At 44.8% G+C, this 27,669-nt stretch overlaps 1 protein-coding gene across 6 annotated transcripts in view; it reads right to left on the bottom strand.

The window, feature by feature from the left end:
- Nucleotides 1-27,669, bottom strand: part of LOC144486471 (NACHT, LRR and PYD domains-containing protein 3-like) — an 87,728-nt gene that overhangs the window by 35,050 nt on the left and 25,009 nt on the right. For all 6 annotated transcript variants that reach the window (XM_078204511.1, XM_078204510.1, XM_078204515.1 and 3 more), the window contains 6 exons: nucleotides 27,412-27,583; nucleotides 27,260-27,325; nucleotides 13,264-15,049; nucleotides 7,137-7,223; nucleotides 2,300-2,470; nucleotides 489-659 (listed from right to left, as the gene is read on the bottom strand). In XM_078204511.1, the coding sequence (XP_078060637.1) occupies nucleotides 489-659; nucleotides 2,300-2,470; nucleotides 7,137-7,223; nucleotides 13,264-15,049; nucleotides 27,260-27,325; nucleotides 27,412-27,583 (2,453 nt within the window). The remainder of the gene's footprint in view (nucleotides 1-488; nucleotides 660-2,299; nucleotides 2,471-7,136; nucleotides 7,224-13,263; nucleotides 15,050-27,259; nucleotides 27,326-27,411; nucleotides 27,584-27,669) is intronic.

The raw sequence follows: 27,669 nt of genomic DNA, 5'->3' as shown, positions 1-27,669 counted from the left end.
AAATGATTCCCACAAGTGATCTTTTAACTTTGTTAATTCTTATCTCTACCCAAACTGATTCTGCATCTTGATCATTTGAATCAAGTTCACCTCTCGCTACTGTACTGACATCTGTTACTAACAGTGAGACTCCACCACCATGTCCTGTCCTCCATTTACTGTCATCCACTCACTCTCCCCCTTTTCACAAATCAATGGATGTTGTGTCCGGGGAGAGCTGTGCGCATCTGAGGAGGAGGAGAGGACCTCAGAGGGTGAACCATAACATGATTCCCCCAGTCCCTCAACATAAGGATTTGTGGGACTGATATCCCATTGCTCAGGGATCAGAGAGAGAAACAACAGGAGTCAGAGGAAAAGCAGTTTTCCTTATACATAACTGACGCCAATAGTAATGGGCAGTGTTTTTTATACAAATACCAGTGGTGAAATTATATTATTGAATATTCAGTTATTATAAACACAATCTCACACAGTCTGCTACTTACTTCAGTTCCTGTATTTTACAGTCCGGATTCCTCAGAGCCACAGACAGCAGTTTCACTCCTGAATCTCCCAGTTTATTGTCACCCAGATTCAGATCTATCAGTGAGCGGTTTGTACTGAGAGCAGAGGCCAGGTCCTTGGCACAAGAATCAGTGAGCGTGTTACGATAGAGACTGGAGATCAGAGAGAGAAAAATAACAGGAATCAGGGTAAATCCACAGTGTTTTTAAGAATAAGATCATTAACAATAATAATGTACAGCGCGGGACATTCAAGAAACACAACTTCAGTTGATACAGAAGGCAAAAGTCTATTGATATTGTAAATCTGAAATATGAATAAAATATGTTGGAGACTCCCATCAGGTCAGGCAATATCTGTGAAGATAAAAACAGATTTAGTTGCAGTTCAATTAGCGAAACTTAGAAATTGGAAGTAGCAGTGAATTAAATTGTTTTAAGTGACAGGGAGCTGGGGATGGATGGGTGACAAGGAAAGAACAAAATGGAAGTGCCGGACTGATAGAGGCAGATATATGGTTGATAGTTGGAGTCTTTTCCCCAGGGTGGAAAGGTCAACTACAAGACGGGACAGTTTGAAGGCAAGAGGGGAAATGTTTAGAGGATACATGCGGGGAAAGTTTTCACATAGAGAGTGGTTGGTGCCTCGAATGCACAGCCAGTGAAGTTGACGGAAGCAGGCACGTTCCCAATGTTCAAGGTTTATCTTGATAGAAACATGAACGGGAGATGAACAGAGGAATAGAAACCGCGTATGAGCAATAAGTACTGTGTCTGAATAAGAATGAAGAGTCGCTGCAGGCTTGGTGGGCCGAAGGGCCTGTTACTGTGCTGCATGGGTCTTTGTTCTTCTTTGTACATGAATGTTAAAATCACCCGTGATTATTGCAGAATGTTTTTACAAGACCCCATTAATATTCCTGTGTACTGTGTCGAAGATTCTGAATACTGTTCGGGGCCTATAAAAGATTCCCACAAGTGATCTTTTAACTTTGTTAATTCTTATCTCTACCCAAACTGATTCTGCATCTTGATCATTGGAACTAAGTTCACCTCTCGCTGCTGTACTGACATCTGTTACTAACAGCGAGACTCCACCACCATGTCCTGTCCTCCATTTACTGTTATCTATTCACTCTCCCCCCTTTCACTAATCAATGGATGTTGTGTCCGGGCAGAGCTGTGCACATCTGAGGAGGAGGAGAGAACCTCAGAGGGTGAACCATAACATTATTCCCCCACACCCTCAACATAAGGATTTGTGGGACTGACATCCCATTGCTCAGGGATCAGAGAGAAACATAGAAACCCTACACTGCAGAAGGAGGCCATTCGGCCCATCGAGTCTGCACCGACCACAATTCCACCCAGGCCCTACCCCCACATATTTTACCCGCTAATCCCTCTAACCTACGCATCCCAGGACTCTAAGGGACAATTTTTAACCTGGCCAATCAACCTAACCCGCACATCTTTGGACTGTGGGAGGAAACCGGAGCACCCGGAGGAAGCCCACGCAGACACGAGGAGAATGTGCAAACTCCACACAGACAGTGACCCGAGCCGGGAATCGAACCCGGGACCCTGGAGCTGTGAAGCAGCAGTGCTAACCACTGTGCTACCGTGCCACCCATAAGAGAGAAGCAACAGGAGTCAGAGGAAAAGCAGTTTTCCTTATTCATAACTGACGCCAATAGTAATGGGCAGTGTTTTTTATACAAATACCAGTGGTGAAATTATATTGTTGAATATTCAGTTATTATAAACACAATCTCACACAGTCTGCTACTTACTGCAGTTTCTGTATTTTACAGTCCGGATTCCTCAGAGCCACAGACAGCAGTTTCACCCCTGAATCTCCCAGTTTATTGTCACCCAGATTCAGATCTATCAGTGAGCGGTTTGTACTGAGAGCAGAGGCCAGGTCCTCGGCACAAGCATCTGAGAGATCATTAACATTCAGACTGGAGATCAGAGAGAGAAAAATAACAGGAATCAGGGTAAATCCACAGTGTTTTTAAGAATAAGATCATTAACAATAATAATGTAAAGCGCGGGACATTCAAGAAACACAACTTCACTTCATACAGAAGGAAAAATTCTGTTGATGCTGTAAATCTGAAATATGAATAAATATGTAGGAAATTCTCATCAGGTCAGGCAATATCTGTGAAGATAGGAACAGATTTAGTTTCAGTTCAATTAGCTAAAATTAGAAATTGGAAATAGCGGTGAATTCAATTGTTTTAAGTGACAGGGAGCTGGGGATGGGCGGGTGACAAGGAAAGAACAAAATGGAAGTGTTGGAGTGATTAAATGTCAAAAAGGATGATGGTGAAAGGGAAGAGCACAGGATTCCCATGTCCTTACCCTGAGTCACAGGGAGGGACATGGGATGGTCAGTGGCTCAGGAATGGAGTGTGTGGTGGGGTTGAAGATGATGAGAGAGAAACCTTTTTCACACGGCCAGTGGTTCGGGTCTGGAATTCACAGCCGGGAAGTGTGGTGGAGGTCGGCTGCATTGAAGCAGTCAAAAAGGAATTAGATGATTATTTGAATATAAACAATGGGCCAGGATACGAGAAAAACGCTGGGGAATGACACAAATTCCTAATGCTAATTTGGTGAGCTGGTGCAGACACGATGGGCCAAATGGCCTCATTGCGCTCCGTAAGAATTCTGTGAAGATATTGGTTGGAAATGTATCGATATTTCAACTGGAAGTTGGTGATGTTGCAGTGTGGACAGTGTTAGTAGCCATAGCGCTCAATGAAATATTAATATTTCTCTCCAATGGAGAGAGACAATTAGTTACATGTAGCTTCAGGGACACAACTTAGTAAATGTGGGGCAATGGGAGGAGGTGGGACTCCATGAACCCCACAGCCAGTACGAGGACCAAACCCTCAACATTAGCGTCATCTACATGACACTCGAGACACCGAGACAACTGAACTAACCAACTCCACACTATTGCCAAAATGGGCACATAAATATCTGACAGGTTCGGGAAATCCGTGCACTCAGGCAGCACAGGCAGAATCACTGAATTGTTAAAGGAGGCCATTCGGCCCAGTGTCTGCACTGACTCTCCGATTGAGAAAAGCACTAAGTGGCATTCCCCCAAAACCCTGTGCATTCCAGAGCTTAACCACTCGCTGCAGGGGAAGACCCCATTCAGGCAATGCTGGCACCAGATTTAAAGGCAGCCAGCAGCACTTTTAAAGGCTCTGAAGGTTAATGAACAAAGGGCTGAAATGGCAGATTAAACTCAATTCCCTGACACTACCCTGGAAATTCTCAAGGCTATATCGGTTTGGAGGGAGGTTTTGTTCCCTCCGGACTGGAGGACGAGTCCTGTCACATCAACCGAAACAAGTCTGGATAGAAACTGCCGAGGGCCAGAGCAGGCAGCACGTGGCTGCAGTGAGGCAGAAGGATCAATAACCTGATATGTTCTGACAACGTGAGCGCTAAACTTACAGACTGATATGTGAATAAGGATGAAAGAGAAATTGTGGAAAGAACATCTCCACCCAGACACTGGCAATGCCCAGACAGCAGCATCAATCTTCAGAAACATGTCAGCCTCTCTGTGAAGGGTTCCGGTCAGTCAGAGATGACTGCTGCACTGCCGACACTGAGTGACCATCCCGGTGGTCCCATGATGGGCACTCTGGCAGCACCATAGGCTTGTGTGTGTCTTTGATAGGTGAGTAACAATGGAAATTTATGTGCTTGTAGAAGATGGCACACAATGTCAGAGAAGGAGCTAAGAGTGACAGTGTCTGGATTGTGTCATCCTTATGCCAATGGAAGATGCAGTGCTGGAGCTGGGAGACCTGGATGCTGGGTGGGCAATCGCTGATGGTGAGATGGGCTGTGGATCCAGAGAGAGTGAGTGAGTGAATGGATGGGCACAGGAGAGACTCTGCTGCTGAGTCCAAAACCGGGTGCTTGTGTGTCCTCCATTGGACACATGGAGCTCTGGATTAGGAACAGTCTCCAGGACATGTTGGAATGTGCATTACCCTCTAACATTCTTCACTCTCTCACAAATCAACAGCTGCTTCGAGAGGGAGACAAGTGTCGACCTCAGAAGAGGAGGAGGGGTTCACAGAGGGTGCTCTGTCACAATATTCCCCATATCCTCCACCAGAGCAGATACTGCCTCACACGATTCGCAAAGGGGTTACAATCTGGCAGCACAGAGCAGCACACACAAATCCGAGCAGCTGACGGAGGCAGGAATAGCTGAGTTCACTCACACTCGCGAGGGGACAGGTCATTGTCAGCTTCAGGAAGATGAAATGTGACTGGAGTCTTTAACAATGCAGCAGATACTGGAGCTGCAGTGTAAGGTATTTTAACATCCGGTGGAGTTTCCAAAGGCTCTGTGTATCCATACTCAAAGGATGGAGGAGGCCAGCAGTGTTACCATGTCTTAGGTATGAGCACAAATAGCATCCTCCACAGAGAGATTGGTGACCTTCATGGAGAGTCACATCCAGCCTCTCACCCACAGGAAATACACATGAACCTGTATGTTCTCACCACCTCCATGAGCTCTGTGGAACACGGGCTGCGGGAGGGGTGGGAAAATGTGCCTGGAGTCACTGTCAGGACCTCCCCAGCTGAGCAGGGAGGGTCCAGTTTGCCCTGAATGGATAGAGGAGCGGCTGCCTGCAGCATTTGGGAGCTCCTCTCAGGATGCCCCTGGTGTGAGCAGTGGGTCCTCTTCTGCTCCGACTGTGACACAAGCACCTCATGAAGCTATGATGACAGAGACAACGCCAGCATCTGTGCAGAGGACCCGCAGTTGGCCGGATCCTTCCAGGATCCAGGAAATCCGAGCACAAAGGCCACGGTCATCGAAATTCTCAGAGGAGAGGAGAGGAGTAAGATGCTGCCTGCAGCTCAGTGGAAAGTGCAGGGATGGGAGTGGTTGCCATGGTGGGGTTGCTTCCTTGGGTTTCACAGGGTTATACTTTGTTGTTACTGGTCACTTTGTTCTGTATGTATTTTCAAGAAATTCAGAGATGGAGCACCACTAAAAAACTCCTTCACCATATTACTGGGTCTTTGACAGTTCACTGGGAATGTGAGATGGGAAATACAGCACTGAATGAGGTCAATACAATTCCAATGCCTTTGTTTCATGTAGTGACGGCTCCAGGGAAATTGTAAAACATTCACAGAAACAGCAACAGTGCTGGAGATGGTGGAAGATTTATTACACTGAATGGCTGTGAGAGTTAAGCTTCATGGAAAATATGTCTGCATTAAGAGGAGGCCGAGATTAATCATTCTACTCAGCACTTCTGGCTGAAGATGGCACTGATGCTCTGGGTTCCCTCATCAGTAATGATGGAATTTTTGTGGCATGTTTATAGAATCATAGAATTCCCACAGTGTAGAAGGAGGCCCTTTGGTCCATCGAGTCTTCACCAATTCTTTGAAAGAATATCATAACCAGGCCCTATCTCTGGAACTCCACATATATGGCCCACTAATCCCCGTAACCTACACACCGAGACACCTCGGGACAAATTAGCATAGCCAATCAACCGAACCTGCAGGTCTTTGGAGTGTGGGAGAAAATTGGAGTACCCAGGGGAAACCCACACAGACACTGGGAGAATGTGCAAACTCTACACAAAGTCACCCAAGGCCGGAATTGAACCCTGGTACCAGGCGCTGTGAGGCAGCAGTGCTAACCACTGTGCCACCGTGTCGCCTAATGTAACCGGCATGTCCAACATTTTGTGGCATGTCCAGCATTTTTTATGACTGTATATGGCAAGAGAGCAGATCTCTGATTGATCCATTGGTTTTGGTGTGATTGAGCTCCGTCTATCATATGGTCCGCTCTGTGTTCTGGTGGCCGTGTGCTGGAGCTTCACCAGGTTCACATCTCATTTTTAGGTAAACCCAAGTCTCATTTGGTAGTATATGCAAAGAAAATGAGTCGTTATAACACAGCACTGGTTGCTGGGGAAAGCCACTGTCAGCTTCCTATAAATGAAAGGTACAGACCTATGCATTCTATTTTAAGATGCTCCTTAAGCGCCGTTTAACATAAATTTGAGAGTGGATCCCTCAGGATAAAACTCATCAGAATTCCATGTAATTTGTAATCTGCCTTACCAATACACAGCAGTTTCCTACATTTAATCAAACTGAGAAGCCGACAAACATAAACATCTATAATCTGAATGACAAATTAAACTAAACTGAACATGTGACCAGCCATATTTGATAATTCTATAAACATTTAATTGATTTGTCCATCTTTTTTATTCTCATGAACGGTTTTGAAAATAATTATAAATGATTAGTTAATTCTTTCACTCCTGAATCTCGCAGTTTATTGGAACTCAGGTTCAGACACGTCACTGACTGGTTTGTACTGAGAGCAGAGGTGAGAATACCTGAGGCTGTTACTCTCCAAACTGGAGATCAGAGAGAGAAAGATTTCAGGAATCAGAGTGAATCCGTGGTGTTTGACACGAATACTAACAGGAATGATGTGGAATGGTTATTAATGACACTATTACTGACACTGATAATAATTTACAGTGTCAGACATCCACTGATTATTAACACAATCTCACATAGTCTGATACTTACTCCAGTATCTGTATTTTACATTCTGGATTCCTCAGAGCCGCAGACAATAGTTTCACTCCTGAATCTCCCACTTGATTGCGACCCAGACTAAATGGAAAAAGTGAGAAACACATTAAATTTAGATTAATGTTCAGCAGAAAAATAGCTCAATCTATTTTTGTGTCAGAAACTTAGCACCAGTGGTGACCTGATTCAAGTTACGATACTATACCTCACCCAAGTTGATCTTTCTCTACACCCTAGCTGTGACTGTAACACTGAATTCTGGACTCTTTCCTTTCCTATGTACGTTACGCTTTGGCACTAATAAATGTGACAATATTAAATCAGATAATATCAAATCCTTTCTGTTGAATGGAAAAGGCAATAGTCAGCATTGAAACAATTGAACAATTAACTCCCACTGGTTTGCCTACTGGGGGAAACCACTTTTACACCTCTCAAAAAGTATATTTTGTTTAATTGTCCATGGGATATGGCTGTCGCTGGCTAGACCAGCATTTATTTCCCACTGCTAATGGCCCCTAGATGAGGTGATACCCACATCCTGTGAACGAGCAAGTAATTTTTAAACATGTTCCACATTCTGGTCTCATTTCTTGATCATCAGAATTACCCTCCTGAATCTCACTGACCCTGCTAAGTTTCTGGAAATTCAAATCATTTCTGCTGTTACATAAATCCAGGATTTTCTGAGAATTGTACATTTTACTGGGAGTTAAATGATAAAGCTGTGAGAGTGGATCGCTCGGGATTCCCTGTGCTTCTTAACTATTATGATGTGGAGATGCCGGCGTTGGACTGGGGTGAACACACTAAGAGTTTTAACAACACCAGGTTAAAGTCCAACAGGTTTATTCAGAAGACAAACACGGGACATGGTGGACAGAGTACCCTTCATCGTCCAGTACTTCCCCGGAGCGGAGAAGATATGGCATCTCCTCCAGAGCCTTCAACATGTCATTGATGAAGACGAACATCTCGCCAAGGCCATCCCCACACCCCCACTTCTTGCCTTCAAACAACCGCGCAACCTCAAACAGACCATTGTCCGCAGCAAACTATCCAGCCTTCAGGAGAACAGTGACCACGACACCACACAACCCTGCCACAGCAACCTCTGCAAGACGTGCCGGATCATCGACACGGATGCCATTATCTCACGTGAGAACACCATCTACCAGGTACACGGTACCTACTCTTGCAACTCGGCCAACATTGTCTATCTGATACGCTGCAGGAAAGAATGTCCCGAGGCATGGTACATTGGGGAAACCATGCAGACGCTACGACAACGGATGAATGAACACTGCTCGACCATCACCAGGCAAGACTGTTCTCTTCCTGTGGGGGAGCACTTCAGCAGTCACGGGCATTCAGCCTCTGTTCTCCAGGTAAGCATTCTCCAAGGCGGCCTTCACGACACACGACAGTGCAGAGTCGCTGAGCAGAAACTGATAGCCAAGTTCCGCACACATGAGGACGGCCTAAACCGGGATGTTGGATTTATGTCACATCATCAGTAACCCCCACAGCTTGCCTCCTGGACTTGCAGGCTGTCCTGTCTGGAGACAATACACATCTCTTTAACCTGTGCTTAATGCTCCCTCCACCCACACTGTCTGTATCTTTAAGATCTGGTTGGCTGTAGGGATTCGCATTCTAATCAGTATTCTGTAACTTGATTTTGTGTCTCTGTGCCCTGTTTGAGAGCACATTTCCACTCCATCTGATGAAGGAGCAGCGCTCCGAAAGCTAATGGTATTTGCTACCAAATAAACCTGTTGCACTTTAGCCTGGTGTCGTTAAAACTCTTAACTATTGACATTGTATCATCTGTATAATATCTCAGGGTGAGTTAAAGTGTGAAACTGTGCTAACTGTTGCATTAAGGTCCATCCCCTAGATTTTACAAAAGGAAAGATTATTCTCCCATTAGAAAGCTGAAATGTTTCTGTTTGATTAGTTTATAGGGGAGGGGTGTCTCCCGCTACATTCCACAGTAAACAGGCTCTACATTTTCTGCAGGTACATAGAACAGTACAGCTCAGAACACCCCTTCGGCCCATGATGTTGTGCCGAGCTTTATCTGAAACCAAGATCAAGCTATCCCACTCTCTATCATCCTGGTGTGTGGCTAGTGTTCTATCTCCGGGAATTACCGGGAGTTCCCTCTTCCTGGTAGATCCTCACATAGGAAAAGGATTATCCGAAAATCCTGTTTCATATCACTGACAGTTTGACTGGAGATTTTCCAGCAGCAGGTTTCCTCATTCAGGAAATTCTGGTTTCCTTGGCTCAGATGTAAGCTCTGCAGTCCTGCCACATTTAGCTGTGAATGGAGTGCATAATGAAAGAACAGAAGGAGGAGGATCCAAAAATATCCCATCCTCATGACGGAGGAGACTCGCACATCAGTACAAGATATGGCTCAAATATTAGTAACTAACTTCAGTGGCTGAACCATCCAGAGGGCCCCAACATCACAGATATCAGCTCATTCCATTCACTCCACATGATGTCAAGAAATAGTTAAAGATAATGGATACTGCAAAGACCACAGATCTTGACAATATTCCAGTAACTGTACTGAAGATTACTGCTCCAGAAGTTGCTCTGTTCCTCGCCAAGTTGTTCCAGTGAAGCTACAACACTGATGTTTACCCAAAATAGTGGGACATTGTCCAGATATGACCGTAAACAAAAAGGAGAGAACAAATCCAATCTGTCCATTTACCACCCCATCAGTCTACTCTCGATCATCAGCACAGTAATGGAAGGCTAACAAGACTAACAAGTGACACTTAATTAGCAATGACCTGCTATCTGACTTGAAGCTTGTTTTTACTCAGGGTCACTCAGCCCCCTACCTCATTACAGCCTTGATGCCAACACGGACAACAGAGCTGAACTCAGGATGAGAGGGGAGACTGTCTGCCCTTGACATCAAGGCAGCATATGGCTCCATGTAGCAAAAAGGGAGCCAGAGAAAAACTGAAGTCAATGGAAATTAGTGAAAAAAACCTCTCTGCCGGTTGGAGCAACGATGTGGAGATGCCGGCGTTGGACTGGGGTAAACACAGTAAGAAGTTTAACAACACCAGGTTAAAGTCCAACAGATTTATTTGGTAGCAAAAGCCACACAAACTTTCCAAGCCCCTTCTTCAGGTGAGTGGGAATTCTGTTCACAAACAGAGCTTATAAAGACACAGACTCAATTTACATGAATAATGGTTGGAATGCGAATACTTACAACTAATCAAGTCTTTAAGAAACAAAACAATGCGAGTGGAGAGAGCATCAAGACAGGCTAAAAAGATGTGTATTGTCTCCAGGCAAGACAGCCAGTGAAAGTCTGGAGCAACACCAGCACAAAGGAAGATAGTTACGGTTGTTGGACCATCTACAAGATGCAGTGCATCAACTCACCATGGCTCGTTACACAGCACTGTCCAGTCTTGTAATTTCTATCCCTGGAAGGACAAGGGCAGCAGATGAATGGAAACATCACCACCTGGAAGTTCCCTTCCAAGATACACACCATCCTGACTTGGAAATATATCATCGTTCCTTCACAGTGACTGGGTCAAAATCCTGGAACTCTCTCTCTCACAGCTCTGTGGGTGCACCTACACCACAGGAGTCCCGAAATGCAATTCCAGTGATATAATTGTAAGCATAGTTGCTTTCCAAGTAGTTGATACGGTTTAATTCCCAGCTATCTCAGTTTGTCGGAGTGGGTGAAGAGAGGGTCATCTCATGTCCAGGAAATCACAGCAGGAATTTCTCAGGGCAGTGTCCTCGGCCCAACCATCTTCAGCTGCTTCATCAATTACACTTCCTCCATCATCAGGTCAGAAGTGCAGATGTTTGCTGAAGTCTGCACAACGTTCAGCACCATTCTCAACTCCGCAAGACAGTGATGCAGGACCTGTCCATATTTAGCAAGGCTTGAACAATATTCAAAGGAGATGACCATCTCCACCAAGAATGAATACAATCATCTCACTTTACATTCAATGGGATTATCATCACCTGAATCCTGACTACCAGCACCTTCGATGCTACCACTGGCCAGAAACAGACTAGACATATCATTACTGTGGCTTTTAGAGAAGATTAAAGGCCAGGAACTCTGCGCAGAGTAACTCACCTCCTGACTTCCAAATACATTTCCACCTTCTACAAGACACATGTCAGGAATTTGATTGAATGCCATCCACTTGTCTGCATGAGTGCAGCTCAAGATTCAGGAAGGTCACCACCATCCAGGATAACTCTGCTTGTTGACTGGTTCTCCACCCATCACCTTCAACACTCATTCCATCCACCACAGAGATAGAGCGAGCAGTGTGTACCATCGACAAGATGCAGTGCAACAACTCCCAATGACCCGTTACACAGCACCTTCCAAACTTGTGATTTCTATCCCTTGAAAGACCAGATAAATGGAAACATCACCATCTGGAAGTTTCCTTCAAAAATACACACCATCCTGACTTGGAAATATATTGCCGTCCCTTCACAGTGACTGGGTCAAATGTCCTGGGACACTCTTTCGCACAGCACTGTGCGCACCAACACAACGAGTCCCTAAATGCAATGATGGTGATATAATAGTGAGCATCGTTGCTTTCCAAGCAGTTGATACGGGTTCAATTCCCAGCTATCTCAGTTTGTTGGAGTGGATGAAGAGGGGGCCAGGAACCAGTAACCACAACCTAAATTCATTTTAGTCAAGTCTGCGGCTCCAGGCTGGAGCAGTAGTGTTAAACTTAGCCGAGGGTCGGAGGGGAGTTGATCATTCAGCTACTCTGAGCCAGTCCACGTTTAGTTCAAAAGGGAAATGGTAAATCTAATAGCGACACGGAGGAAACTAAATTAATTGGTTGGTAAAAATAAATGCCGCTTGCGATTGGATTTATACTTTTGTGAATTGGAAGATGCAACCGAAAGGGTCAATGGTGGTTCTGCTGTTGATGTGGTGGACATGGATATTCAAAAATCATCAGATGAAATCTGAGTCATATGAATAAGCAATATAAAATAATCGGTAGAATTGTTCACGGATTGCAGGATCAGAGGGACTGGATGTATATGTGCATCGATCATTGCCGTTAGCAGGGCAAGTGTAGGTAGCAATTAATAAAGAAAGCAGCATCTTGGGCTTTACTGTTATATAATAATTTATGTTTGTGGGCAGTGGACAATAATTCATGAGTTTAAGTTTAATTTGTGTTTCTGTGCTTGTGAGCTCAGAAAGGGCCAAAACTTTAATTTCACTTCATGTTAAACAAAGCTACCCGCCTGCGGGTTTTTGGTTTCAGTTTAAACTGTCCCTACATTTTAATTTAAGGTTTACGACGTTGTAAGAGTTATGGAGGTTTAAAAGAATGGTTGCTTCTATTCAGAGGCCCACAATGAATGATAGAAGCACTGAGTTTCAGTTACAACCAGTTAATCCAGGAAGCAAGACGGACTTCACAGAGGCTGCCAGTAGAGGCAGCGCAACGCAGACATTCAGAAAGCAACCCGAACTGATGATGTCACCAGTGGTCACGTGACTGATAAAGGGACATTGTCCCAATATAACACACACCGACTGTAATACATAACAGAGGTAGAGCGCAGTAAAATAATCCTGATCATAATTAAACACAAACTGTAAGCTGTACCGAACAAGAGAAACTAATTTCTGTATAGCATCGTACAGAATCAGATGGTTTCTGTTGGGAGAGGGAATGATCCTTTTTCAGATTTTGGAGGGAGGCCTTTACAGCTCTAATTATTTAAAATTCATCCCAATAATGTTTTTATTCATTCAAGGAATGTGGACATCGCTGGTTTTGCCAACATTTATTGCCCACGAAAATCTGCCTTCTCGAAACGATGTAGTTTTATCAGAGAATCGAGATTTATTACAGGTTCAGAAGGAGGCCAATCGGCCCATCATATCTGCATCTGCTCCCAAACGAGTATTATTACTTTGTGCCATTCTCCCACACTTTGTGACGATTGGACATTGTTTCTCTCTTTACGTCCTCGAATGAACATGCCTCTGTTTTATTAGAACAAAGGAAATGGCTTCTCGACAATGAAAATATCCGCTATGAGACCAAACAGTTACCTCAACTCCTGACATTTGTGCAGACCGAGTCCCAGCCGCTGGAACCCTTCACACTGAATGTAGCATCGCTCCAGATCGAGGTGTTTTATTGTGTCACAGAGTCCAATGACATGAGACAGGACCGCACAGTCAATCGGGGTCAGTCGCAATCTGCTAAATGAAAGTTTTCCCACAGATCCCACTGTGTTCCGAGCCAGTGCTTTATTCTGAGACTCAAACAGGTAGTGGAATGTGTTCAGGAGCTTCCTCTTCCCAGTTTCAGTCTCTGTGTCTCCAATCTGCCCTTCAACCTTCTCCTTCACCCAGTCAATCACTCGACAGGTTGTTTGATGAAGAAATGGACCCAGAAACTCCACCAGGGGTCGAGCTGACTGTGGGGAGGACAGACCAGCAACAAAACGGAGAAATATCTCAAATCGCCCATCTTCCTTGCTGTGGGCTTCATTGAGGAGTTTCACGATCTCCCCGGGATCTGGAGTCAGGAATTGTGTGAGTGCAGCTGCAAACTCTTGGATGGTGAGGTGTGGGAATGTGTAAACCACACTCTGGGCAGAAACATCTCTCTCCAAAAGTTCCATCAGGAACCCAGACAGGAACTGGGAAGGTTGTAGATTGTACTCAATCAAATCTTCATTTCGAAACACAATCTTCTTCTTGGAGACTCCTGTGTAGGCCATCTCACCAAGCTTCAGTAACACATCACGAGGGTTTTCAATCTCTCGGCCATGGTTTTTCAGAATGTTGTAAATATAGTAGGAATATAGTTGGGTGATGGTCTTGGGAACTTGCTGCCGTTTCCTGTCTCTTTGTGTAAAGAAGGGACCCAGTGACAGACCGAGGATCCAGCAGTAGGAAGGGTTGTAACACATGGTGTACAGGATCTCGTTCTCCTCCACGTGTTTGAAAACAGCTGCTGCCACCGTCTGATCTTCAAAAAACTTGTTGAAATATTCCTTCCGTTCATCACCAATAAATCCCAGGATTTCAGCCCAGACACTGATGTCAGCCTTTTCCAATAAATGTAATGCAGTGGGGCGGCTGGTCACTAGCACTGAACATCCTGGGAGCAGCTTGTGCTGTATTAAACTGTACACAATATCAGACACTTCACACCGGATTTCAGGATCTGTGCACATGGACTGAGGTTCTGTATTTCTCCGATTGTCGGCAAAATCAATCCTGTCCTTGAATTCATCCAAACCATCGAATATAAACAGCAATCCCTCTGGGTTCTTCCAGAGCTCTCCCAGAATATCCCCAAAGTAAGGATACTGATCCAATATCAGATTCCTCAGGTTTATTCTACAGTTAATAGTGTTCAAATCCCGGAATTTAAAACTGAAAACAAATTGAAAGTGTGGGTATATTTTCCCAGTGGCCCAGTCATAAACAATCTTTTGTACCATTGTTGTTTTTCCAATTCCCGGCACTCCACTCACTGCTGCTGAACTCCCAGATTTGGATCTTGAATGGGATTGGTGGAATAATCTCCTAATTTTTTGCAGCAAACTGCCCGTCTGGGAAAAGCTGCTCTGGAACAATTGATCAGTTCGGATTTTTTCCAGTTCTCTCCGGAGATCTTTCTCTCTCCATTCTTCATGGTCTTGGCCTCTTGCCAGCAGTTCATGTTCGACAAGTGCCCGATCTCGAACAGTAGAAATAACCGTTAGCTCAGCGTATCGATCAACCAGCTGGAAAATCTTAACCTTCTCCTTTATGAGGATAGTGTTCACTGTCAGTGTTCCAGCTTGTACCCGGAGTGTCTCCTTGTGTTTCTGTTGGAGATCTTCAATGAGAACAGAGAGAATTGTTAGTTGCATTAAAATACCATCTTTTCTGAATTGTTAGACTTACTTTACAGTGTCAGTCAAGGTTTGTGCAGGAATTGAAATTAAGTTATTGGAAACCTCGCTTCACAAGCACCAATTTTCAATTAAAGTTTCAGATCGTGACTTAACTCTAATATTTCCATAAATTTCCATTTTATGAAGGTGATGTTTCCTCTCTGATGGTTAATGCTTTCCAACCTGCCCTTAATACAGACACCTCACTGGGAGTCTGCAAGGATCATGGTTACATGACAGACGATTTTCGGGTCCATTAGTCTGCGAACTAGTCAGTGTTCCCAATGTGCTGCAGAAATGGTAAATGGGATATTGGATATGAATGGGAGATGGAGAGATTGTAATTGTTCAGGAGTCTCACTGTGACTGCATCCCTCCTTCAACAGGTTCCCTTTCATACTGTGTGAGCATTGGAATACCAACAGTTTTGAACATGGAAAGTTCTCCTATTCTATCAGGCTGTTGCCTGGTCACCCATGTTACTGGGGAGCCGGTTGGCTCAGTTGGTCAGATTGTGGGTCATATTGCGTCAGCAGCATGGGGTCCGATCCCCGTTGTATCTGGGGCAAATTCGGGACCTCACTCCTTGCCTTACCCGTGCCGGAGATCATTCAGCCGTGGTTCAAACCTGCCTTCAGACAGAGAATTCAAAGAATACCCATCCCTTTGTTGTAGTGTATTTCAGTAATCAATAACTATGTTTCAGCAGTTGTACGTGTAGATACATTAACTGTGTTTTGATAACCATTCTGCCATGATGGCAACAAGAAAAAGAACAAGGAGCTACTTTACTAAGTGTAATAGGAAACATTCACAGCTCATTTGAACTGTTTAACAATAATTATAATTCATGGTTAATTATGTTTCTTGTTTCCTCTCACCTAATTTTGGGAAATGGAAAATGTATTTATCTTCGTTCTTACATTGGGTTTGAAGGAAACCCCTGAATTAAGGGATTATCCTTTCAGTAGAGTAATGTGCTCTCTTTAACTACCATTAGGAAACTAACCAGTAATTTTGTATTAAGCCTAAATATTCCCTTTTCCTCAGAGACATTCTTCAGGTTAATGTTCAATTGTGTGAACACTTGTAGTATCATCATTTTTATCAAAGGCTGTCTGACCTCTCAATCTGTTCTGTGATATGGTAAAGATTATTGGGGGCGATTCTCCCATCCCAACGCTCTAAATTTTTAGCACGGCGGGCCGGGACAATCGCTTGTGGGCCGATTTGTGGGATTCAAGCATGCATTCCCGACGCGCACGCATCTCAGAGTGCCGGATATCCAGCAAGGTGGGGACCACGCTGAAAACCAGTGGGAACAACAGGTACGAGATTTTAATCTATTTTAACCTTATTTTAAAGTTATTAGCGGGCCTGGGACTGAAGCCTCCGGACCCGCAAGCATCTCCCACGCCCGTCAGTGCAATTTCACTCCGGCGCCCTTCAGATTCGCTCCCCAGTTTCAGGGAACTAACAGGAGGCTCCGCTGGAGTGAAGGGAGGGGTGCAATTGGGGCCCCTCAGGGGGTTGGGTGGCTTCAGGTTGTTACCCCCTGGGTATGGGGACTGTGGCAGGGCCAGACTGTGCTCCCGGCACTGCCTAATGGGTAAAGTGCCCATGCCCACAGGGCACCTTGGCACTAAGAACCAGGCATGGGGCAGTGCCAAGGGGGAGGGCCTAGCGGCCTCCGTGGGCGGGGTTTCTGCTTTCTTTTGGCGGGGGGGGGGGGCGTCTGCTGGGCGGGACTAGGGTGTCTGCCTCCCATTGGTTGGGGGGGGGAGGGGGGGGGGGGAAGAGAGAGAGAGAGAGAGAGAGAGAGAGAGAGAGAGAGAGAGAGAGAGAGAGATCCGGAGAAGATCGCGGGGGAGAGGTTCGGGGCTGGCTTGGGAAGTGGGGGGGGGGGGGCGTTAGGGGCGGGGGACCCAAGGGGCAGCACTACGTGGGTCCCGTGGCTGGCCAGCGGTCGAGCTGACCAGCAAACTGCAGGCTGACAGTTCGGGGCCACTGCGCATGCGCAGAGGTCAGGAACTGTCAGCCTCTGGTGTGAATAGGCCCCACCCCCCAAACTTTTAATGAGATTCACGATTGTGACCTCTGCATTGCACAGAGTGTGGAAGATTAGAGTGTGAACTCCCACTGAAAAAACAATCGTCATTTATACCAGTTTCCCGCCAATTCAGCACATAGAACCCTTTTGGGAGAATCGCCCCCAATGTTCCTCATTTCTTCACCATTTTCCCTACAGTTCAAAATGGAACAAATCAGAGCCCGGGAAGTACAGGCCTCTCAGCCTGACCACTGTTATTGGGAAGATACTGGAAGGGATAATAAGAGCTATTCTTTATGAAACATTAGAAATTCACAATAAACTTCCACGTTTAGCCCCAACGTGGGGAAAATCAGAGCTAGGGAACTGCAAGTCGACCAGCCAGACGTCCGTTACCAAGTGGACATTGCAAGGGATAATATAAAGTTTTCCTTATGATCACTGGGAAAGGGAAGAGACCATTAGAATTCACAGAAGAACTGAAAAAGGTCCAACTTGCTGGAGTTTGAGGAAGTGAGTAGAATCATAAATGATGGAAATACGGTGGACATTGTCTCCCTAGACTTTTAGAAAGCCGTTGATAGGTTTCCTCACCAAAGAATGTTGTGAGATTAGTGGAAATTTGAAACTCTGCTTCAGGAATCGTCTTCAATGTTGCAACTAAAACTTAGTGGACTAGATGTAGTTTGGCTTGAAGACATGTCACAAATGATCTGAACAGAAAATATTGGGTAAGATCAGCATCCATGGAGACAGTAATTATCATTTTGATTCCATATGGCGGTACCTCAGAACTCAGTCACATTGGACTCAAAATGTTAACTATCGTTCTTTCTCCAGGTACTGCCAAAACCAAGTCTATCTCACTTTTTTATTGTTTTTACAGATTTCCACATCCATAGTTTTATTAAAAATGTTAGCCCGGGACTCTCTACTCCTCACAGTCTGATATTCAAGAGCTGAACAAGGTTTAACATATGAACTAGGGGCTTGCAGCATTAACGTGATGTCTACAGTAAGTTTGCAGATGCCAACAATACAATGGTTTACATGGTAGAAGGCAGTGAGATAAAGAAAAGTTTAGATCTGTGATAGCAGTGGGCACACATTGTTCATAAGTTAACATATAGGAGCAGAAATTGGCCATTCGGCCCATCTAGTCTGCTTCGCCATTCGATCATGGCTGAAGTGCTCCTTATCTCAATTTTCCAGCCTTCTCCCCATTACCAATTAAAAATATGTCTCACTCCTCCTTAAATTTACTCACTGCCCCAGCACTTCAGGGTCGCCAATTCCACAGATTCACAAAACAACATATTAAGATAGATGTATCTCATACATAGTGGTCGAGCCAATATTGAACAGATGGATTCTTTGCGCGAAAGATATTGAGACACAGAGACAGAAAAAGATCTCAGTGCCAGCATACACATATCACTGGAGGTCTGTGATCAATGTTGAGAATCTGTAGCTAAAGGTAACACGACATTGGGTTACATTCACAGAACCAATCGATATTAGATAACGAAGCAGTAGCTATAGGAGAGTGAGAGCAGAGGACACCGGGGCAGACATTCAATAGCCCTTAGGGGAGAGAGTGTGAGAAGAGAACACTGGGATACTGAGACAGACAACAGAACCTAGAGGAGAGAGTTAGAGGACGACACTGGCACAGACGTTCAACAGCACCGAGAGGATAGTGAGAGGGGAGAACACTGGAATACTGGGACAGTCAGCAGCAGCTAAAGAAGAGGGAGAGAGTAGGACACTGGGACAGAGTCAGCAGCACCTCGAGGAGAGTGCGAGAGGAAGACACTGGGTCACTGGGACAGACAGTCAGCAGCATCAGTGAGAAATTTGAACACCAGCTTGGAGTTTGGAGATGCTGTGTTGACATCAGGATTCAAAAATGGTGCGGGGCCAGGGGAAGCAGCTGATTGGGTAAGTATGATCGGGTATGTTTTTATTGGTTTTATCACTTATGGTTGTTAAAGTCTTTATTTTGTGGTTTCTCGTTTGTCCCTGCCATTATGCAGGAACAAGGGACCGGGAAGAAGCGATGTAGAGTAATTGATATTATTTAATTTTAGATATCTTTCAAAAGGTAAAGGGCTAGGTCATGACAGGAGATCTCAAAGCTGTGGTGTGCTCCTCGTGTTCCATGTAGGAAGCCCACATGTGCAGCAAGTGTCTCCAGCTGCAGCTGCTGGAAGCCCATGTTTTAGAGCTGGAGGTCGGCTGGGACACTATGGAGCATCCACAAGTATTGAGGATTACACTTATGGACAGGTGGTGACACCGCAAGGTAAGTCTCAACAGGCAGGAAGGGAATGGGTGACGACCAGGCAGATCAGGAGGACAAGGCAGGCAGTGCAGGAATCTCTTGTAGCCACTCCCCTGCAAATCAGGTATACCGCTTTGGAAATGACCTCTCAGGGGAAAGCAGCAACAGACAAATCTGTTGCACCAGGGTTGGCCCTGCTGCATAGAGGAGAAAAAAGTATGGGAATGCAATCGTTATCGGGGATTCAATTGTAAGAGAAATAGATAGGCCCTTCTGTGGTCACAGACAAAATTCCTGGATGATACGTTGCCTCCCACGTTCTAGAGTCAAACATTTTTCATGGACAAGTTAAAAAAAGACAGTAAGGGGAATAAGAAAAGTGATAGGCAGATAAATCAAGGGCCAAAATCAAACAGTGCCACAATGAACACACAGTGGGAACGGGACAATTGACAAAAAGACTATGTGCTTTAACGCACATAAAATTTGAAATAAAGTGGATGAATTAATCGTGCAACTAGATGCAAACAGGTGTGATGTCGTCAGGAATGACTGCAGGGTGACAAGCGATGGGACATCCAGTGGTGTTCACTATCTAGGAAGGAGAGTCAAAAAGGAAAAGATGATAGAGCTGGTTTGCTGGTTAAAGAGGAAATTAGGTTAATAATGAGGTAGGATATTAGCTATGATGTGTAATCCGCATGGGTCGTGCTGAAAAGGCTCAGAGGTTGCAAAAGTTTAACTTGGAAAAGTGTGAGGTCATGCACTTTGGTCTCAAAAATAGGAAGGCGCCTTAGTACTTAAATGGGGAGACACTTCGGGGTGCTCCGGTGCAGAGGGATCTGAGTCACAGAAAACTCAGTAAGAAGTTTAACAACACCAGGTTAAAGTCCAACAGGTTTATTTGGTAGCAAAAGCCACACAAGCTTTCGAAGCTCTAAGCCCCTTCTTCAGGTGAGTGGGAATTCTGTTCACAAACAGAACTTATAAAGACACAGACTCAATTTACATGAATAATGGTTGGAATGCGAATACTTACAACTAATCCAGTCTTTAAGAAACAAAACAATGGGAGTGGAGAGAGCATCAAGACAGGCTAAAAAGATGTGTATTGTCTCTAGACAAGACAGCCAGTGAAACTCTGCAGGTCCACCCAACTGTGGGAGTTACAAATAGTGTGACATGAACCCAATATCCCGGTTGAGGCCGTCCTTGTGTGTGCGGAACTTGGCTATCAGTTTCTGCTCAGCGACTCTGCGCTGTCGTGTGTCGCGAAGGCCGCCTTGGAGAACGCTTACCCGAATATCAGAGGCCGAATGTCCGTGACCGCTGAAGTGCTCCCCAACAGGAAGAGAACAGTCTTGCCTGGTGATTGAACACCGCTCGACAATCACCAGGCAAGACTGTTCTCTTCCTGTTGGGGAGCACTTCAGCGGTCACGGGCATTCGGCCTCTGATATTCGGGTAAGCGTTCTCCAAGGCGGCCTTCGCGACACACGACAGCGCAGAGTCGCTGAGCAGAAACTGATAGCCAAGTTCCGCACACACAAGGACGGCCTCAACCGGGATATTGGGTTCATGTCGCACTATTTGTAACTCCCACAGTTGCGTGGACCTGCAGAGTTTCACTGGCTGTCTTGTCTGGAGACAATACACATCTTTTTAGCCTGTCTTGATGCTCTCTCCACTCCCATTGTTTTGTTTCTTAAAGACTGGATTAGTTGTAAGTATTCGCATTCCAACCATTATTCATGTAAATTGAGTCTGTGTCTTTATAAGTTCTGTTTGTGAACAGAATTCCCACTCACCTGAAGAAGGGGCTTAGAGCTTCGAAAGCTTGTGTGGCTTTTGCTACCAAATAAACCTGTTGGACTTTAACCTGGTGTTGTTAAACTTCTTACTGTGTTTACCCCAGTCCAACGCCGGCATCTCCACATCATCACAGAAAACTAGCATGCAGGTACAGCAGATAATAAAGAAAGTGAATGAAATAGAATAGAAAGGTAAGGAAGTTGTTGCAATTATACAAGGCATTGGTGAGGCCGCACCTGGAGTATTGTGCACAGTTTTGGTCCCCGTATTTGAGGAAAGATGTTGTGGCATTGGAGGCAGTTCAGAGGAGGTTCACGAGATTGATTCCAGTAATGAGGGGTTTGTTGTATGAAGAGAGATTTAAAATAGATTGACCTATACTCTCTGGAATTTATAAGAATGAGGGGAGATCAAATTGGAGCTGTTCAAGATGATAAAAGGTATTGATAAAGTAGACATGGAGTGGATGCTTCCGCTGGTGGGGCATTCTAGGATGAGAGGTCATAGTCTTAGGATGAGGGGCAGCAAATTGAAAACAAAGTTGAGGAGAAACTCCTTCTCCCAAAGGGTTGTGAATCTGTGGAATTCGCTGCCTTAAAGTGCGGTGGATGCTGGGACAGTGAGTACATTTAAGGAGTTAGACAGATTTTTAATTGGTAAGGGAGTGAAGGATTATGGGAAGGAGGCAGAAAAATGGGGATAAAGAGCATATCAGTCATGATAGAACGGATGAGCGTACTGGATGGGCAGAATGGCCCAACTCTGCTCCTATATCTTATGAACTTATGCATACTTTAATGGGGGTTGTAGATAGACCCACAAACTGTAGTGGTGAGGTTGGGGATGGTATTTAAAAGGAAATTAGTGATGCATGTGATAAAGGAACATCAGTAATTGTGTGTGATTTTAATCTGCATATAGACTGGCCAAGTGAAATCAAACACAATAACGTCGAGTAGGAATTCCTGGAGTGTATACGGAATAGTTTTCTGGAACATTCTATTGGTAGTGGGGAAAGTGCTATAGTTCATTAATAGCACTTGAAAACAGTGGCAGGATTGGACAGTTAGCATGGATATATGAAGTGGAAGTCTTGCTCGACAAATCAACTTGAATTTTTTCCAGGAAGCAACTAGCAGAGGTGACGAAGGTGAGTAAATGGTTGTGATTTATTTGGACTTTCAGAAGGCTTTTGACACGGCCCCAGGTAAGAGATGAGCCTGTAAAATTCAACACATTGATTTGGGAGCAGTGTATTGAGATGGACAGGAAATAAGCTCGCAGGGAGGAAACAGAGTAGCAATAACTGGGTCTTTTTCCAAATAGCAGACTGTGACTATTGGGATACTGCACGGATCGGTGCTGGGAGACCAATGAAAGGGTTAATGTCACCCAAGCTGCTATGAAAAAAAAGTTCTTATAAAAGTTTTCAGATACGCACCAAAACCAGTAGTTTAAGGGGACTGTGATTGGTTTTAATCTCTGAATGATGTGAGCTTAATCAATAACTGAGTGGATTGAGGTAACTCCTAAAATGTGACTGGAATATGCTAATTACCTAGAATTGAATTTGAGGCTATAATTGCTTCTGTATTTAGGAATTCTGTATTCTGGCTAGTGACAGACTGTGACCCATGACTTTCCAGAGTCTTCACTACGTAGATGATTAAAACAGCTGATAAAGAGAACTCTGTGACTTGGTCTAGTTACTTGAAAGATAAAGTTGTGATCAATTAAAAGGCTGATACCAATTACTACAACATCACTTATTCATGATATATATTAATGATTTAGATGAGGGGACTAAATCTAATATCTCCAAATGTGCAGACTACACAAAACTGGGCGGGTGGGTGAGCTGTGTGAAGGATGCAGAGATGCTTCCATGTCATATGGAGAAGCTGATTAAGTGGGGAAATGCATGGTAGATGTGGTATCATGTGGACAAATGTGAACTTAGCCACTTTGGTAGCAAAAACTGGAAGGAAGATTACTATCTGAATGGCTATAGATTAAGGGAGATGTGCAACGAGAACCGGGTGTCATCGCTCACCAGTCACTGAAGGTAAACATGCTAGTGCAGAAGGCAGTAAAAAAGGCAAGTGGTGTGTTGGGCTTCATACCAAGAGGATTCGAGTACAGGAGCAGTGATGTCTTGTTGCAACTACAGGGACTCGGTGAGATTACACCTGGATATTACATGCAGTTTTGGAGTCCTTATCTGAGGAAGGTTTTTCTTGCTGTAAAGGGAGTGCAGAGAAGGTATACCAGGCTGACTCCTGGGAGTTCTCCAACCCCGCTGACCCGGCCCTGCCCCCGCCGACCTGGCGCCCACCTGACACCACCCCCGCCGGGGTGCAGAGAAGGTATACCAGGCTGATTCCTGGGAGTTCCCCACCCCCAATGACCCGGCCCTGCCCCCTGCCAACCTGGCACCGCCCCCGCCGGGGTGCAGAGAAGGTATACCAGGTTGATTCCTGGTATGAGGACGTATGAGGAAAGATTGAGTCAGTTAGGATTATATTCACTGGAGTTCGGAAGAATAAGGGAGGGATTTCGTAGCAACCTAAATTCTAATAGGACTAGACAGGATAGAGGTAGGTAGTATGTACCCGATGGCGGGGATTTCCAGAACGAGGGATCACAGTCTGAGGATACAGGGTAGACTATTTCGGACTGAAATGCAGAGAAATGCAAAGAGTCATGAGTCTATGAAGTTGACTACTACAAAAAACCTTGAAGCTGAAACATTGTATGTTTTCAAGAAAGACTTATCTATACCTCCAGGAGCTAAAGGGATCAAACAATTTGCAGGGAAGATGGGATCAGGCTAATGAGTTGAATGTTCAACCATGATCATAATGAACGGTAAAGCAGGTTCGAAGGGCCGAATGGTCTACCCCTGCTCCTACTTTCTATGTTTCTCTGACATGATTTTGCCTGCACACTTTCCTGCTCACATCACACCTGGATAGTGTGCACAGTTGATGTTACCCCCCAACATAGAACGTAGAACATTACAGCGCTGTACAGGCCCTTCGGCCCTCGATGTTGCACCGACCTATGAATCTAAAGCCCACCTAACCGACACTATTCCAATATCATCCATATGTTTATCCAATGACCATTTAAATGACTTTAATGTTGGCAAGTCTTCTACTGCTGCAGGCAAGGCATTCCTCGCCCTTACTACTCTGAGTAAAGAACCTATCTCTGACCTCTGTCCTATATCTCTCGCCCCTCAATTTAAAGCTATGTCCCCTCGTGCTAGCTATCACCATCCAAGGAAAAAGGATCTCGCTATCCACCGTATCTAATCCTCTGATATTGTATTCCTCTATTAAGTCACCTCTTAACCTTCTTCTCTCTAACGAAAGCAACCTCAAGTCCCTCAGCCTTTCCTCATAAGACCTTCCCACCATACCAGGCAACATCCTAGTAAATCTCCTCTGCATCCTTTCCAATGCTTCCACATCCTTTCTACAATGCAGCGACCAGAACTGTACACAATACTCCAAATGCTACCGCACCAGTGTTTTGTGCAGCTACAACATGACCTCATGGCTCCGAAACTCAATGCCTCTACCAATAAAAGCTAACAGACCGTATGCCTTCTTAACAACCCTATCAACCTGGGTGCCAACTTTCAGGGATCTATGCACATGGACACCGATATCTCTCTGCTCATCCACACTACCAAGTATCTTACCATTAGCCCAGTACTCTGTAATCCTGTTACTCCTTCCAAAGTGAATCACCTCTCACTCAACATAGAGTGGACAAGTCACAGAAGAAAGCTACAAAAATGGTTAACAACTTTGCGAAGCTCAGCTACATGGTTTATTTACTTTGAAGTACAGATACAAACTCTAATTGAAAGAGGTCTAATCAATATCTGAATGATATAGAATCCCTTCTGATCGATGATTCCAGTCATCAAATTGTGTGAGACCTGATAACACATGTTTGAACTACGTAAATGCAGGAATAGAGTGGATGTTCAGCGTTTCGTTATCTCCAGAGAACTATGAGCCTCTGTAAGATGTTTCGAGTAGCTGTGTTGACTCTAAAGAGGGAGCCAGACGAATCCTGTCTGGCACAGAGACTGCATCATGTGGAAGAGAAGTGCATATGAGGAACAATGGTTCAACGTGATCTGCACGATTGGAAACAATCAGCTGAGGGATTAGAGGGGAATATTAAACACAGCATTTTTCCATATCAACTCTGGGCATTTCTATTTTTGCTGCTCCAAGAAGACTGTGTGGTCATTGTTAGTGGCAGGATTTGGACTGGGAGGCACCAGTGGAAGATGTCTTTCGCCATGATGCTTGAACCCTTGTTATAAGAACATAATAAGAAATAGGAGCAGGAGTAGGCCATCTAGCCCCTCGAGCCTGCCCCGCCATTCAATAAGATCATGGCTGAGCTGACGTGGATCAGTACCACTTACCCGCCTGATCCCCATAACCCTTAATTCCCTTACCGATCAGGAATCCATCCATCCGCGCTTTAAACATATTCAGCGAGGTAGCCTCCACCACCTCAGTGGGCAGAGAATTCCAGAGATTCACCACCCTCTGGGAGAAGAAGTTCCTCCTCAACTCTGTCTTAAACCGACCCCCCTTTATTTTGAGGCTGTGTCCTCTAGTTTTAACTTCCTTACTAAGTGGAAAGAATCTCTCCGCCTCCACCCTATCCAGCCCCCGCATTATCTTATAAGTCTCCATAAGATCCCCCCTCATCCTTCTAAACTCCAACAAGTACAAACCCAATCTCCTCAGCCTCTCCTCATAATCCAAACCCCTCATCTCCGGTATCAACCTGGTGAACCTTCTCTGCACTCCCTCCAATGCCAATATATCCTTCCTCATATAAGGGGACCAATACTGCACACAGTATTCCAGCTGCGGCCTCACCAATGCCCTGTACAGGTGCATCAAGACATCCCTGCTTTTATATTCTATCCCCCTCGCAATATAGGCCAACATCCCATTTGCCTTCTTGATCACCTGTTGTACCTGCAGACTGGGCTTTTGCGTCTCATGCACAAGGACCCCCAGGTCCCTTTGCACGGTAGCATGTTTTAATTTGTTTCCATTGAGATAGTAATCCCATTTGTTATTATTTCCTCCAAAGTGTATAACCTCGCATTTCTCAACGTTATACTCCATTTGCCATATCCTCGCCCACTCACTCAGCCTGTCCAAATCTCTCTGCAGATCTTTGTTTGATGGACCTTCTGGGATTTTCCTGCTCAGTATTTTGGTTTGTGTTTGTTTAGAATGATTTCCATAGATCCATAGAATCCCATCAGTGCAGACGGAGCCCATTCAGCCATTCAAGTCTGCACCAACTCTTCAATTCAGCATCTTACCAAGGCCTCCATATCCCTCCCTCTCTATCCCCGTAACCCCACACATTTACTATGGCCAATCCACCTAACCTGCGCATCTTCAGATTGAGAGAGAAAACCGGAGCACCCAGAGGTGTTCCACATAGACACGGGGAGAACGTGTAAACTCCACACAGACATTCACCCGAGGCCGGGATTGAACCCAGGTCACTGGCACTCTGAGGCAGCAGTGCCAACCACTTTGCCACCGTGCCGCCCCAGTGCAGATAAGCCTTAACTTCTGGCTCAAGGCTCTACTCTTTGCCATCCAGACCATTCATGCACACACATAAGGTTTGTATAAGATTCATAGTGTAGCAAGATTCTGTAAAGTGTATAAGACATCAGAAATAATAGAAATCAGCAGCTGATTAAGTGAAAAGATGCCATGGCAATGTATTAACAGAATGCAAGAAAAATTCTATGAATTGCAATTTGAATCTCTGCATAGTTGAGGATCAATGACAAAACCCCAATCATGTTCAACCCTGTTACCCCAGCCTTTGACTTTCTGATTCTCAGGTTTTTGACAACCTCTTAAACAAAGGCTGTAATTAATCATTCTGATTCTCAGAAGTGAAATGGTTTACATTCTCAATTTCATCCCTTACCTTCCAGGTGACTGGGCAATTCAGATAAACCTTGTGCAATGTTCATGTCATCGAATGCATCAGAACCTGTTTAAATAAATTCATGAAATCAAATCAGTAACACCGGCAGTGTTTAAATGGGAAATTAAAATCGCTGTGTGATTTTACCGTACCAAGCTCCTGTATTTCTTTCAGTATTTTATCCAGCTTTGGGACTCCATGACGCATTCTCACAAAGGATTCCCACATCACCCTTCGAGCCCGAGATCCTTTTTCCATCACCAGATTGAGCAGAAGTTTGGAACTGTCCGCCCGGTTTCCATTATCCACGAGCTCAGTGACTTTCTATGAAGAATAGTGATGAAGAATAATGAGACGCAGAGTGAAAGATAAACACTGAGAATGAGAAGGAAAGGATCTGCTCAGTGATG

The sequence above is a fragment of the Mustelus asterias genome, unplaced genomic scaffold, assembly GCF_964213995.1.
Source record: "Mustelus asterias unplaced genomic scaffold, sMusAst1.hap1.1 HAP1_SCAFFOLD_357, whole genome shotgun sequence".
Lineage (NCBI taxonomy): Eukaryota > Metazoa > Chordata > Chondrichthyes > Carcharhiniformes > Triakidae > Mustelus > Mustelus asterias.
This window is presented reverse-complemented; position numbering and strand designations above follow the sequence as displayed.